Consider the following 16490-nt stretch of genomic DNA (forward strand, 5'->3'; position numbering starts at 1 on the left):
CCGTTAACTTTTATCCCTTTATCTACACTACATCATATTCAATAATATACGTAGGCCTATATGGGCAAACGCGTAGCTTTTCCCCTGCAAATTTCCTCAGGCAAATTAAAACGATTCTGAAGCTGTAATAGACATAATAGTGTCAGATCAGTTACAGTAAATCAGAGGAATTGTGCCTGGTCCTTCAAGTGTGCTGGTGGAAAGATAGGATGACCTCTGAATCATGCACAAGAGGGTGTCTTCTCATGTGCAATAGATGGCGCCAGACAACAGCAGGTGATTCTCAGAGAGAACATTTCCTTAATATTCCTGGTTAACGTGTCTCTCACATTTTTGCTTGGCACAAAAAGCAAAACTGATTTGAAGTTAATGAAATATAAAGTTGTCTTGTAAATTATGACATTAGTCAAGAACTAATCGATGTCTTGGGTGAGTAAAAGACCAACTACATCAATAGATAACATTTAAATCTTATAATACTGTCAAATGGAAAATAGCTTTTTGACGGAGCTGCATGAAGCTGCACTGAGACATTAAAAGTTTTTTGACCGGGTGCTGGTTTTGTTATAATAATATAATAAAGAGGCATATTCTTCATAGTACTCTTCACTATTTCTTATAATAAAACTGACGTTTTTGTATTTTATTCTAATCTGTCGTCTTGTCCTCAAGCCTTTCTAGAACATAATTAAATTAACGAGTTGTTTGTGTTTAAATTTAGGATGAAGGATTCATCGTCCGATTTCAACCAACCGATATAATATAAAACTATTGTATTTTCTGTTTTATATAACTAATCTCTAGAGTGACATCTCTTCATCATCAGGTTGGTGTAAATGCATATCTGCACGATTTTTATGCTTAAGCAACATGAAAGTTTGTAATATGACTTGTTGCTTGCGTTCACATTATCTTTGTCACCTTATGGAAAATTATTAGTGATTAAAATAGGAAATGCTATTGAATGCCTCTCTGATTAATAAAGTATTATACAGTATAAAATAAAAAAGCAATAGCAAGAGTTAGGAAGCTGTCATAGGCTATTTACAGCTGTAACACATTTTTTACCTGGGGACGCGCACATGGTGAATTAAAACTCACAACCCAGATGCTCTGTGTTTAAAAAGAATTAGGCCTATACAAATAAATAAAATTGATTTTATAGGCCCGGCATGGTATGGATAAAATGTGCTTTAAATCATTTTCATTTGTCCTAATTCAATGTGCGTTCATATGGACAAATTATCAGAGGAAAAAAAGACAAATGCAACCCGTGACTTAGTTACAAATTTTAAAACTTGTTTTGTTGCACAATTGCATGTTTATTTGCATGCTGACCGAGCAAGAATGTCAGACGTAACATTTTGACTCTAAAACAGCAGGTGAAGGAAACATCAGAGTAAACAGTAGAAGGGCTATTTTTCTCGTTCGTCTTCCTACAGCAGGAATCTCAACACTGCCTTTACCTTTTCCAGGTGTCGTTACCTTACACGTGCCCATCGCAGTGCGCATGCGCCGTGAGGTGGTTCTCTGTTTTTATGGCCAGGTGAGTAGATTTTGTTCAGCTAAAGTGGAATTTTGCTTAAGGACAGAAGACCCCATGAGATAACACTGTGTGATGTACCAACTTCAGAAAGACACAAGAATGTCACTTATGGGCAAAATGGGAGACTGGCAGGTAGGTTGTTTTCCTTAAGGTAGCCTATATCATGAAAGTGCACGATTTTACTTTTGCATGTTGCTTTTGAATTATGTCTTGACCACGGTAGCTTTTCGACAAAGTTTTCCAGACAACATTGGTCCAGTCGTAATCACTGCAAATGAAACTGTTTGAAAATGTTGATTCAAACACATGAATGACTGGAGTCGTGCATGCAGATTTGAGTTTGGGGCCGTGAGAGTGAAGCCACTGGCAAATTTCTCTAAAATAAAGTATAATCAAGGTAATTTATCAGAGTGGCCAATGTTGTTGTTGTTAGGTATTTGTTGCACTTTGAGCATTTCTGCCATTCTGTACGCATGTTCTTTTAGGTTTTTATGTTTTTCATTTATTTTTAGACAAACGACTTACATGTAACTACAGTTTGGTCAATTCTGTGCATGCGTACATAAAACATTTTCCCTACGTTAAAGGCAAAGACAGGATAATTCAGTTAAGCCTTATTTTTCATAGCGAATACACAGTGCGTCTTTTGTCTGATATGATCTGATATGCCGCATTACGTTAATGTTAAAAAAATTCAATTAAATAGTTAGAAATTTAATATAAATTATTCATAATTTGATTTCTGAAAATAGCGCTATAAATACGTCCAGACATACTCGCAATTTAAAGCTCATTTCTCCAAATGTCAAAATGTAGGGATGAAACCAAGTTTTGCTTTTCTTTTATGCGAATAGTTTCAAAGATGTTTACCCCCACACAACAAAGCAGCACAGCCATCCATTCCTATTGCTCGTTTCTCTGCCTCTTTTAATGGTCATTGTGTCTTAGTTTCTTTTGGCCTCTCATTAATGACAACTGGACTCACCCCACCAAAAATGGTAATGGAGATAAGAGAGAGACAACGCCTTAGACCCGGCACCTATCTCCCGACCTCATTCACATTTAACAAGCCATGTTGTTGTGTTAATTATTTACATTTATTAAATTGCGCCGTTACATGTTCTAAATAGATCTGCAGAATGGACCACTTTTGCATAACAGTTTCGAGAATGTTTTACAGGCCCGGGCTCACTATAGGACTAAAACAACAGTTTATCATTTTCAGGATGGAAGAAGTGTGTTTTTATTAGCATTTCTTATGGCAGTAGTTTAACATAGTTAAATATACTGTATATATATTTTTACAAACTGTTCTTCGGTTCTAGCACTTAGCGCATAGCCTACTAAAGCGCGTGGCCTTCGAAAAATATTAATATTTGTCACATATGTTTCATGGTCCAGGGTATTTCTTGCAGCATCTCTTGGCCTATTAATTCCAATTTCAATGAATCGTATCGCATAATTAATTACAATGGTGACGAGCGTCCTCATTCCCCATTAATATCAACCCTGTATTTAGGTCACTTTTAGAAATAAATGTGAATTCCAGTAAAGGCATTGTTACTGGAAATACCCGTTGCAGTTTCTACCTGTGTATATTCATTGGCTTTGGTCTCTTGATATGCTAATGAGGGTTATTACAGTAGCTCGCGAGTCTCTCTCTCTTCCACCATTAGAGGGAGATCTGAGCGCGCAGCTCGAGCCCTGTGCACTGTGTCAAACTCAAGCCAAGGCTCACTTCACTCTATCCACAACCAATGAAAATGCTTTGGAAATTAACTGATAATATTAAATATGAAGACTGCGAGGTAAGCGGCTTAAGAAGGCTTTCAATACAAAATTTTGCATGACATTTACCCAAATTCCGAATGCTTTTACTTTTCAGTCAGCTTTTATTTTCATTTTAAGACTTGATGTGTGTGTAAACAGAAAAAAGTGATACATTTAATACATCTGCAATCATGCATGCTCCAGAACATCATGTTAATAGCCCTATTTTTACAAATAGATAATAGCCTAATAATAACAACAACAACAACAATAATAACACACCTATCACATGTTAATTTCCCATAGAATTTCACCAGAATAATAACATAAAATCGTCGTAAATATATAACGTCGTAATATCGAAATTTATTTGTGAAAAAGAAGAAGAAGAAATAATACACTTACCAAACATAGGTTTGGTATGCAATAAAAAAAAAAGATTAAAGTGGTTCAGTTAGTTAAAAAAATAACGTGCCAGTTGAATGCTTTTCCCTATAAAGGTTCTTCATGTCTGTTCGTTGCAGTATATCGTCCGATTTATTTGTAGTGAATGCAGTAATACAGTATATGGGAGTAGTTTCGGAGTGGTGAAGCCAGTAAAACGTGTTTTCGCTGGTTTCTGGATGAGCAGGAAAGAACCTCTGGACTCATCATACCCTTAGGTTTTTCTTTCGCGATGTTAGAATGAGTAAATAAAATAAATTACATTCAGTTTATAATATTCGCGTGTGTATTTGAGATGGAAGTGTGTGCGATTATACACGCGTAAAGTTTGGTGAATAATCGCTCCGGCGGTGAATTTGAGTCTCATGTATCGTGGCCGTTGCTAAATTTTTGGCGGTGAGGGATTCTAGTGGGCCATGGAGCGCGAACATCCGAAGACTAATATGAAAAATAACACCGGAGACGAGCATCCAGTGAGCAGTAAAAATATGCCAGGCCAGATGCCCTCAGCGTTTGCTGGATCTACACCAGAATCAGAGGTGCACATTGTTTCCTTCTTCGCTTTCTTCCCTATTCGTTCTTTCTTTCTTTCTTTCTTTCACTTTTGCTTGCACTCGAACCTTTTAAAATGTCCCCCCTTCTCTCTGATTCGTCAGATGCTGGAGAATGTCTCTCTCTCTCTCTCTTCAACCCCCCCCCCCCCCCCCCCCCCACACACACACACTCCCTCTCCTCATCTCTGATTAGATATACTGATTCCTCATTCAATGGAGTGCAGTCCGCCTTGAGTTGCTTCCTCGCTTCACGCTCGATTTCCGACCATTCTTCCCTTATTAAGTATTCGTGTAATATTAATAATCATGAATATCTACTATTAGGAGTGCATGGGAAGAGACAGTATGTGCTAACATGAGCTCAAGCGAGGGAACAGCTCACTGACAGAGCCGGGAGAGGCCAAAGGGATCTAAGAAACTTTAGAGAAAAACTGTGCATTTAAAGAGCACATGAAGAAGAGTGGGAATTTACCCAGATTCTGATGGATTATCGCTTTATGTGAACGCCGGTCACCGCTACTTTGTCCTGCATTTGTTATTGGCTTGATTTCATTTGCGCGTTCTTTTTCGTTTCGTCCCTTTGAAATTCTTGTCTTGTGAAATCCTCGGAAATCTTCGCAGATGTTAGTGCACAGTTTTTCCGCGATGGTGAGTGACTGTCGAGGGTAAAGCTCTGAAGATCGCGCTCAACATTTACTCTCCGATTGTTTGCATTTATCCTGTCGTTTTGTCTGTACCATCATGCAAGCTTTTCTTGGTAGCATCAAATGCTATTACAAAGACTTTATACTTGATGTGAGCTCTGGGTATTTATTTATTTTTGTTCACCTTTCAATAGGATCTTGAATTGCTAAATAAGTAACACATTATTGATGTGCACTTTTATTATCAAATAACTTTTATTTTGAGAACCATGGTTGCATTATTATTATTATTATTATTATTATTATTATTATTATTATTATTATTATTATTATTGCTTGACCAAAGTATTATTTATTTATTGAAATAACTATTTACTGTGATGGGCGATGATGAATCGCCTCTATGAATGTTTTTCTTAGAAAGAAAGAAAGAAAGAAAGAAAGAAAGAAAGAAAGAAAGAAAAAGACAACTAAAACCCTGCACTAAAACAGTGGTTTGTCGTTTTCTCTCCCAAGGATCGCCACGACGGGACCAGCAACGGCACTGCCCGGTTACCTCAGCTGGGCAGCGTGGGTCAGTCTCCGTACAGCAGCGCTCCTCCGCTCTCTCACACGCCCAACTCAGACTTCCAGCCGCCATACTTTCCGCCACCCTACCAACCCATTTACCCGCAGTCTCAGGACCCTTACTCTCACGTTAACGACCCGTACTCCATCAACTCTCTGCACGCCCAGCCGCAACCGCAGCACCCGGGGTGGCCCGGCCAGCGGCAGAGTCAGGAGAGCAGCCTGCTGCACCAGCACCGCGGGCTTCCGCATCAGCTGTGCCGAGAGTACCGCAGAGAAGTGCTGCTGCCGTCGGGTCACGGCATCGATACCGGACTCACGGATTCAATCCCTATCCATGGAATACCTCATTCTTTAGAAGATGTTCAGGTGAGAAAAATACCTGCAAAAGGATATGCAGCCATTTAATGGTCATAGCCTTTCTTATATTTGCTGCTGCTGTTATTTAAATTGAACCTACTTATAGAAGAGTCTCAAGCAGTCAAATATCAAATATAAAGTTGTTGTTTTAGAAAATTAAACTTAGAAATGTGGCAGTGCGGATGAGCAGCAGTTTTTACAATACCGTACGACAAGCAATACAATTATATCAGCTTTGATTTTATATTTTCAAAAATTCATGTACAATGTTAGAGATAAGAAATGTAGAAACTTAAATACATTTGCGTTTTTAACAACGGGTTTTCAAGAAATAATTTCAAAGTAAACGATAGCCGTTTTTTCATTCATTAATTATTTGATTATCTCTTTTAATCAGAATCAGAATGCGCTTTATTGCCAAGTATACTTACACATACAAGGAATGTGTCTTGGTGACAGGAGCTTCCAGTGTACAACAATACAAAAACAGCAGCAAGACATAGATAATAATAAAAAATAAAAAATAATTATACACATACGTACAGACACACACATACATACATACATACACACATACCCATGGGTAGTGCAAATCTAATACAATCTGTTACTGTTGTTCTCTCCAGCAACACAAAGTGAATGGTGTACTGAGCTTTTTGATTAATATTATCTGTCATTTTTGGACGTGATTACTGGCTGCCCCCCTTTTCACCAGTAATTTAATTGTAGTCTGCCTGCTGAAGAGATCTTGGCGAATTACATAGCTGTGAGAGCAATACATAGGCAAAATGCACTGTTTAATCACAATTGCATGTTTATTTCCGTTGTTTTGTTTCCTGGGTTTACTGATTGGGGGGGGGGGGGGGGGGGGATTGTTATTTGTATTATATGTATGTATATATCCCTCATTATAAATGTAAATTAAATTATATATATATATATATATATATATATATATATATATATATATATATATATATTTATAATCAATTCAACATCGCTCAGTCTATGGTCGGTTGGCATAAGCCAACCTTTTAATAGTAATGTCGTACAAGTAATGATGTTTATAGTCATACATTACTATGTTAAAGGTTTGCATTGTTTGCTCTGGGCTTTATTTTATTTCGTTTGCTAACAAGAGACAGATTCAAATGTCTTCATACTTTAAATCTGTATTAATTTGTTGTTTGGTCTTTGCAGCATGTTGAAGATCAGGGAATTCACATCCCAGACCAAACAGTAATCAAGAAAGGTAAGCAATTTCCTCTGAAATACCGTACGTGCTTCCACTGGCAGCCCTCCGCTCGTAAAGTCTACCCGTGCTTGCTGGGAGACGGATCGGGTTAATTTGTAGGCCTTGAGGTTGCCTGGAGATAACGCACTAACCATTTTAACCAAGTGTTTCATAACGGGCCTTATATGTGTGTTAATATTATGGTGCTTGTTTAATCTTGGTTTGGTCTGTGACCAAATTGAAACCGGCAGCCTTTAATGCAATTTGCTAAATGTTACATAGAGATGATGTGAGAAACGAAAGTCGAGAAGTCGTTGTTAACATAAACTAAGAATTATATCACATGATTGCCCATGTTGTGCACCTAAAGAGGGCTGAAGGAGAATGAGGGATTTTTTAAGTGCGCTGCAGTGAATTTGCTTTTCTTCGTTTTAACCACGTGAAATCTTTGACATCTTAAATTTGATGCACCGTGTATAAATCTGCAGAGATACTCATTCCACAAACACGTTCGTTTAACTGCTCTCGTCTCTGTTAGTCTCCCCTGAGCTTTTAATGTCACAAGTGATTTATCCAAAAGTGCCTGTGCTTTTGTTTCCGGTTAGCACACAAAGAAACAACGGGCACTGTAGCAGGATTTAAGCCTAAAAACTTATTTGAAAGAGCGTGTGTGAGTCAAATGTGTGTATGTGTTGATTTGTGGGAATCTTTCCATGCGCTGGTGTGGCTAGAAAATGAGTTAGTGTTCACAGCCCCGAATTACGGTGTTGGATTACGAGGAATTTCTATTTTTATTGGATTACTAGATTTTTTATTTTAAAAGTATCGGCTTTAAAAAATATATACATAATAGTAATACTACTAACACTACTTCTACTAGTAATATATTATCATACAATTAAATAATATTAATAATAATTATTATTATTAGGCCTATTAGGCTATTATTTATCATAACCTTAAATCTACAATCTACCGGTTTTGCCGTTTCTCTCCTTACTGTTTCTGTTTTATGAAGTTCCACAAATTAGAAATTTGTCAGTCTCACATACTGTATTATTTACATTTGCACTGTGCAGTCAGAGCCAAACTCGAGGCATTGCAACGCATGTCCAACTGTCATATTCTTTGAGCTCGGTCTGGAGTAACCATTGCGGTAATATGAAATATTTGGATGGCTTGGCCACTTCATTACTCGGGGTATATCCCAGCAGTTACATTCATGAGCTGAATGAAAAGCTATTGCTGTGGTATCTATTTTCTTCCTCTCTGATAAGACTATATTGCCTATGATTTCACATAGGCGTGCGAGATGGTGTGCATATAAACGCATATGTCTAATCTTACTCAATGGCTGTATTGACTGCATGGCAATTCATCTTTCTCTTTTTTTTTTTTTTTTTTTTTCATTTGGTTGCTTCTGTAGACTGGAATGGGGGGCCTAATCGTGTTCCATTTTTCCAGGTCCCGTTTCCATGTCCAAGAACAGTAATGTCTCTGCCATACCGATAAATAAGGACGGACTTTTTGGCGGTGTGGTTAACCCAAACGAAGTGTTCTGTTCGGTTCCGGGTCGTCTGTCTCTTCTCAGCTCAACATCAAAATACAAGGTCACAGTAGCGGAGGTGCAGAGACGCCTCTCTCCGCCTGAGTGCCTGAACGCCTCTCTGCTCGGCGGGGTCTTGAGGAGGTGAGCTGGACTTCCATTATACACATCTATAATTGCATGTTAATAAGCGCTTGCCGTCGCCAAACCCACCGAAATGGTAGCCCATTACAACATAGATAAAATATTGAACCTTGGATCGAAATATATTATACTGGCAGTGGCCTACCAAATTACAATGAGCACATGCTGCCATCTTGTGACCCCATACGATTTAATGTACAACTAAGCCTAAGTGGGATAATTAAATATCACGTGATGTCAGTGGAGTAATAACAAACACGACAAACTGTTTGAATCATCTTAATATAAAAAAGGTAATTATTTGAAACATTCCATCACCGCTCCGTAATGCAAAACTCCTTCAAAACAGAGCTCACTTCTAGCATGAAAAGTTACTCGAAAAGCTGTTATATAGAGAGGGCTCTTGAGTTGAGGACACAGGACTGCTTAATTTTTTTTTTATTATTTTTTTATTTATTTTTTTATTAGGCCTTTATGCAAGCTTATACGCGCTTCGGTGTTAGAAGGGATCGTTATCAGTGCTATTAGCCTATTACAATTTATAAAAAAAATGAAGTCCTACAGCCTTAATATCATGGGACCACATAAAGATGGTCGACAATAATTGAAACAATTACATAATATGACGCTGTTTTTTCATTTGCTTCAAGGGCTAAATCTAAGAACGGAGGAAGATCCTTAAGAGAGAAATTGGATAAAATCGGATTAAATCTACCGGCAGGGAGACGCAAGGCCGCCAATGTTACCCTTCTGACGTCACTGGTGGAAGGTAAGTTTCCTGATGAATATATGTATGATAAAGCAGGTGTTTCATGCGGCTACATGGGAGCCATTCTAAATCAGCATTTGCATTCATCCGTGAAATGGAGAGTTTGTCTTGCAAGCAACATTGCATGAAGGATATGAGAAAAAAAGCTGTCGGAGAACGGAATCGGGAGTTTAAATTGTGAAAGAATTTTGTGGGTTTAGGGACTTTTTTGGGTCGGGTTTCATCAAATGGCCTACTTTTTGCAGGATTAGTTGAGTGGTTTTATGGCGTTTTGTTGTATCATGCATTAGCTGGAGAGTATATGGTGTAACAGCAGAAAATGATGATGGTGATGATGATGATGATGATTATTATTATTGCATATGGATTTTAGTCTTGCAAGCTTGATGTAGTTGACCTGTAGGTTGAAAGCCTATTATGAAATATAAATGAGTTAATTATGTTGCGTTGCGAAGATGCCATTGCTTCTGAATAAATCCATTTTGCTTGCAAAGTTGGAGGTGATTATTCCGTGCAGTGGTATTTGGTGAGCCGTGGGTTTTAAAGGTGAAAGCTGGAGACGGTTCATTGGTTCCTGTTAATCATTGCCGTTGAAGACTGAATGTAATATTCATCGTGCTTCAGTGAAATTTGCTCTTGTATGGTAATGAGCCTGAAGAAATGTACGATTCCTGCGAGATAAGGGCGGAGGGGGGTTTGGGGGACACGCACGCACACGCTGATTTCGTTGGAGGACACTGGCTTTCAGAAGTGCTGTTATTGTTTATGATCTGCTCCATTTTATGGAAAGCAGTTTAGTGGAGTTGAGCTTTGATGCTAATTGGCGCATGCGTTCTTCCGGACTCTGGACTTATGACAGGAAGGCCCGCAGTAAAAACCCAACTGTTTCAGGAAATTAAAACCAAAGACTTGGGGGGGAAAAGAAAAGAAGAAGAAGAAGAAAAACAAACAAACACACAGACCTAGTTGGAGTAACCTAATTTGTATGGCTAAAGTATAAGACGGCTTTCGTATACAGAACATTTTTCTAAATTACTAAGAGGATCACTAACCAAATGACGTGCTGTCATTATCATTTGCAGTTATCGGATGTTCTGTTCATTTCAGAAAAAAGCATGTATTGTGACGCATGTATTGACAGAATACAGTTTTCTACTGGGAAATGAAAATAAAGGTGCATTAATGATTGATAAAGGATGATGTCCTGCTCGTCGACCAAGGACGTTAATTTGATGACAGACGTGGAAGATGTTAATTGCTCTAAATTTGATTGCAGTACATTTAAGTAATAGGCTATGTTACACACTGACTCTCATTTTCTCCCAGGTGAAGCTGTGCATCTGGCCAGAGATTTTGGTTATGTATGCGAGACTGAGTTTCCAGCCAAGGCGGTAGCTGAATACGTGAACCGACAGCATTCCGACCCAAATGAACAAGTCCAAAGAAAAAACATGTTATTGGCAACGAAGTAAGTGCTATTCTCACTATTCAAATGACAAAGCTTATTTCACCTTTTGTGACTACGTCGCGTTTTATTTAACGACACCACACTGGAATTTGAAATAAATATGTAGCCTAATAGACTGCTGTCAGATGGATTCACATGTGTTAATAAATAGGGAAGGATTCAATAAATGGAGCGGAATTTCTAGTGGTTTCGTGAAATATAAAAATACCGAATTGCTAAATTATTAGCGAAATCATAAAACGGACACTTGGCCTATATTCCCAATTTAGTGTTTTTTCCTTACATTATTTTTAGATTTTCAGCTAAATTAAAAAGCTCATTAAGGGTCAAGTCATTTATAAGATACACACGACCCCTCGAATGGAAAATCAAATAAATAAATACAATAATAAAAATAACAAGCTCTTCTTCAGCAGTTTTAGAGGCTAATAGGTCTAATCTAATTCACACTTATCCGGTTGACATTTCACTGACGCGATTCTCGTTTGAAACTCAACTTGCGTTCTCCAACCATCCCTCCGATTCTGCGCAGACCAAGCGAGCTGCTGTCAAAAGGAATACGCATCTCATTGATTAAGGGCCACATAAGGAGCACATAGTGTTACTAATACATTTGTGACTTAATAAATTCAGCTGTAATTAGCTTCATCCTGACACGCATCCTACATTGTGTCTCCTTCTAGACAAATCTGCAAAGAGTTCACGGACCTGCTCTCGCAAGACCGCTCACCCTTGGGGAATTCACGTCCACAGCCCATTCTCGAGCCCGGGATTCAGAGCTGTTTGACCCACTTCAGTCTTATTTCGCACGGATTCGGGACTCCAGCCATGTGCGCGGCCCTCACGGCGCTGCAGAACTATCTGACGGAGGCCATTAAAGCCATGGACAAAATGTACCTGAACAACAACCCCAACAACCACAACGAGACGGGCTCGAAAGCAGGAGATAAAGATGAGAAACACAGAAAGTGATGTCCACCCACCACATCCCAATTTCATTAAGAACACACTAGTGATCAAGATTGACGCGCCACCTCCTGATCTTCACATTTTGAAACACGTTTGTTTTTATTAAATAATAATAATAATAATAATAATAATAATAATAATAATAATAATAATAATAAAACAATTGACCTTGGGATTCGTGGAAAAGGCATTCACCAATCAAAATAAAAGCAAAGTGGCAATAAGAGGAGTACAGATCTGCCACAGCAAGACTTTTCATGAACGGACTGAAATCCAGCGATTTCTCTTCAATTTCTCCATTTACGATTGTAGCCATGTGACAACAAGAAGCTGAAAGAGGATGATTTTCTATCAGTATTGTGAATAATAAACTTGAAAAAAGAAAACAACAACAAAAAATCTACAGTTTCATACCATGACTTCAAGTTATTGACTTATCACTCCGAGCGACCAACTTGAACTTTGAATTTCAACACGATTCGCGGTTATAAGAGGGAATCTGTGTTCATGTATGTATATATTTATTTATGTGTAATTTAATGGGAATTGTAAATATGGTACGTCTGTTCAAACTTCTTTCTTTTTTTTCTTTTTTTTTATCTGGTGCCTCCTGTTTTAGTGGGTTTGAATATTCGCTTAGTTCTTCATGTGGTTTTATGGTTCTTAGAAAACAGAAGTTTGGGGTATTCTTCTCTGGGATATTTCAGTTCAGCCCTCTTGTAGCATGTTGAGGCGACATTGAAGCAAGTGAACCAATTGAAAAGAAATAAACATCCATTTCTCTATATATTATCCTTATGCCATTCAGTTTAAATCGAAAATTGTCATTAAGGAGACCCTTACGATGCTAGTTTTGTGTTTCTATCTTCTTGTTTTTATACCAGATTTTTATGTGTTGTGCCAATCACCTCTTGTTATTCCCTCAAGCACCACAAGAGCAATAAATGGATATTGTCTTATGAATTCTTTCTTTTTTTTTTCTTTCGAATAAATTCACAACATTTGGGACCATCTGATATCTTGTATGTCCACTGTCTAAATTGGAGGCGGTTTCATCTGTATTGCATAAACCTGTGCTGGCAATAGCTCCCATGCCTGTCAATGTATTATAGTTCTTTGTTGCCCAGAAAAAAATAATAAATATTTGATACGCTTCATGTCGATTTTTATTCATTACTTTTTTTGTACACTGCTTGCTGCGCACGGGTGTATCAACACCCCCCTTTCAGCACGGTTACTGTAATTGAGTTTAACTCTCCCTTGACGATTGCTCCATGCAATAAGCAGTTGAACCCATTGTTTCCCTCAAGTATAATAATACAGAAAAGAAAGAAAAAAAAAACTTACTTTCAACTCCTAGTTCAGAGCACAGGGTCATTCAAATATGGCAGGGAGCTTTTTTGCCAAGCCAAATGACACAGAAAACAATGAATTCTTATTCGTGAATGTGTGTAGTTTTAGCCCTCGAGCGAAAGCGCTCTTTAAAATCAGTCAGATGTGGAATCCAGCTGAAGGTTAGTGCAGTTGCCATTTACATACCTTTATTTGTAGATGCCACCTTACTTTTTCTGAAACACTGTTTTATGTCATTACAATTCAAATCACTTGTTGTAATGTACAGTTTACAGTTCGTTTGAAGGAAACCGTTGGCATCGTATTTCAGTGTTTAAACGAAAAGTAACATTCATGAACACTGTCATTTTTTTACTGATCCAATCTCGTTCATTCATTGGGGCATACATGCAGATATGGTTCTTCTGTGCAGTGCATAACTCAAATTCGTTGAGTTTGATTGTTTATTGATAGCATGCGCCTGGAAATCAATCTTCATTTGAGCGTGTTAGATTTGCTGGCTATACATCTAAGCAGCAAGCACAGTAGACGTCTGTCGCGGAACTGAGGAAAGATCTGCCTGCACAATATTTTCACCATAGAGGCTATTCGTTTTCAACATATTCTTTTTCTTTGCTCATACAGTCTGTTAGATTGAAATGCAGTTGTTTTCAAATAACATGAACGAAGCCTAACTGTACATGTCCTTGGCATAATTGCAATGCACAGTGCAGCAGCAGGTGAAGCGAAGCATTGTCTGTCAAGACTGTTTTTGTTGGCTGCTTCTCAGATTGTGTGTGGGATTCTAACCTCGGGCACAATAGCTCTCACAGAAAGGAGGATACCCGGCTGCTCCTCCTGATGCAGGCGCAGAAAAAAAGCGCATGAATAGTCATTTTAAGGGAAAACAATCATGTTAAATAATATTCATTGGAATTAGGAATTTCTTCACGTGCATGCGTGTCATAAACGCTAATGTTATTTATTAAATGTACAGAGGTCATTTTTTTTTTTTTGAGCGCAACGAAAGCATTTTAAACAGCAGCTTTATCACAAAAGCACGAGTGTTAATTTACATTCCTTTATAAATACCAACAATCGAAACGCGTTTATTTAGGCTACATCAACACAGCATTTGCTCTTTTGCTCTTTTGTATTTAATTCAGTTTCTTTTTCATTGAACTAGTTGAACAGAACGATGCCTTGCAGCAAAATGAAAATATATAAAACGCGGAGTAGTGAAATTTCAGTTAATGTCTGGCTTAATTCGATGTAATAATTAACATGCGTGTCCTTTTGTGTGGTTTTCCCCAAATCATTATCCATTTACTGTCGATAATTTAACAGAATCTTCCGAAATAACATTAAAATGTTTTGGCTTGAATAAGCGCATATATGTAGCAGACACTCTCTCACACACGCTGCTGTGCATGAGCTGGAGTCTGTGTCGGAGGAGGGTTAGTTGATTATGAGGAACATTTACGCAGGCGCGATTGGTTTCGCTGTGCACTCTCTTTTTAGTTTGATCATGCTGTTTCTTATTCCGTCATGTTTCGTGCACAGTAACTGGCCAAAGACACATCACATTTTCAACAATGCTGGCAGAAATTGACTTAAGCTATGTAAAACGTCAGAAGCACGTAAAATGTAGGCTACTTGATCTCTGCAACCCCCCCCCCACCCCCACCCCCCGAAGTATCGAAGTATAGTGCGCAAAACGTTCGTAAATTCGTTAAGGAAAGCTTCTGACCACTTGTAAATCGATTACGTACAACTGATTTTCTCATTGCTTGCACAGTTTATCAGAGACAAAGTGGCACATAATAAACGCAATAAATGCAGTCTGATTATTGCAAAACCAATGTAGTCCTACACTATATCTGAGCATTTGTCGTTAATTGCTAATTTCCTTTAAAACAATACTCTGCAGTTTGTGCATGACACATGACAGACGACATGGTAGGCCTATAATTTTATGTTGGCATTCTTTGATAAGAATAAATACATCATTAAAATCAAAAGATGACATGTTCCTAATAATTATATTAATTTAACACGAAATAAGTGACCCTGTAATAGTTTTCACACTTTAATGAATTAATGATTAAATAAATATTGTTTCTGTAACAAGAAAATTTGGGTAAGTGTTTGCTAAATGCAAATATATATATATATATATGGCAATATATGCTAATAGGCTTTATGGTTTTCACTTATATAAAAAGTCACATGTACATATATGGACCATACAAACAAATAAATAAATAAAAATGTCGTTTTCATATATGTTACATATGCTATTTTCCCAAATAAGAGTGGAGTTTGAATATGTACATATATGATCAAATATATGAACTCAAAATGCATGTATGTGTTCATATATGGCCATATATCAGATTTCTTCCTTTTCCAACCGTACTCTTTTTCCTCTAATGGCAGGTTAGACAAGTCTGCAGCATGTTTCATACTGACAATCAAAAGTTATTGCACAGTGTCCTTTAACAACATTATAATATGTCTAATGTCTAATTACTTTTAGTGCTTCGACTAGATACCATGCAATGTTGCCTACATGTTTGGCAGTATTTCCTTGTTTTAAAAGTTTCCAGCTACTTTAGACCTGATAGCTCCCGTGGAGATGGCCAAGTTCTAATTAATAACGAGCGATTGACTGGTTTGCTAAACAGGCTTTGCTCCGTCCCAAAACAAGATTCGACATATGTTAATATGTTAAGAGCGCGATTTGCCAACATTATCGGGAAACCTATGCTACTGTTATTTCCAAACAACGTAATAAACGAAATTGATCGACTTACCGTAATTTCTATGAATAATAAAGTCAATGTGTCTTTGTCAACGTTTTAACTGTTACACTAACTAAAAATATTAATCATGAAAAATTAAAACAATTAACCGAAAATGTCAAAGAAAATGTTTATTTGATTGTCATTGCAAGTTATTATAGCCAGTATTGTCTCATCATGTAAACCAACCGTAAACTGACGGCACATCCATTATAATACACATGAATGTTTAAGGAAAAGAAAACTGCTAGCTTCTGGACAAATGACACACGTCCGCAATCGAATGACGTGATTCTATAAGTTCTCAATGGAGCACTAAATGGTTAATTGCGCTGGACT

At 37.6% G+C, this 16490-nt stretch overlaps 1 protein-coding gene across 5 annotated transcripts; it reads left to right on the top strand.

The window, feature by feature from the left end:
- The first annotated feature begins 1550 nt into the window (after nucleotides 1-1550).
- tfap2a (transcription factor AP-2 alpha) lies at nucleotides 1551-12978 on the top strand. 5 transcript variants are annotated; one of them, XM_051686579.1, is made up of 7 exons: nucleotides 1551-1678; nucleotides 5475-5894; nucleotides 7086-7137; nucleotides 8584-8809; nucleotides 9460-9578; nucleotides 10905-11046; nucleotides 11730-12978. In XM_051686579.1, the coding sequence occupies exons 1-7, from the start codon at nucleotides 1619-1621 to the stop codon at nucleotides 12016-12018; spliced, it is 1308 nt and encodes a 435-aa protein (XP_051542539.1). In that variant the 5' UTR covers nucleotides 1551-1618; the 3' UTR covers nucleotides 12019-12978. The 5 variants fall into 5 exon arrangements, with proteins under 5 accessions (XP_051542539.1, XP_051542541.1, XP_051542538.1 ...); XM_051686581.1 differs by lacking the exon at nucleotides 1551-1678 and adding an exon at nucleotides 3246-3354; XM_051686578.1 differs by lacking the exon at nucleotides 1551-1678 and adding an exon at nucleotides 3973-4299.
- Nucleotides 12979-16490: the final 3512 nt, after the last annotated feature.

Source organism: Myxocyprinus asiaticus, chromosome 44 (assembly GCF_019703515.2).
Source record: "Myxocyprinus asiaticus isolate MX2 ecotype Aquarium Trade chromosome 44, UBuf_Myxa_2, whole genome shotgun sequence".
Lineage (NCBI taxonomy): Eukaryota > Metazoa > Chordata > Actinopteri > Cypriniformes > Catostomidae > Myxocyprinus > Myxocyprinus asiaticus.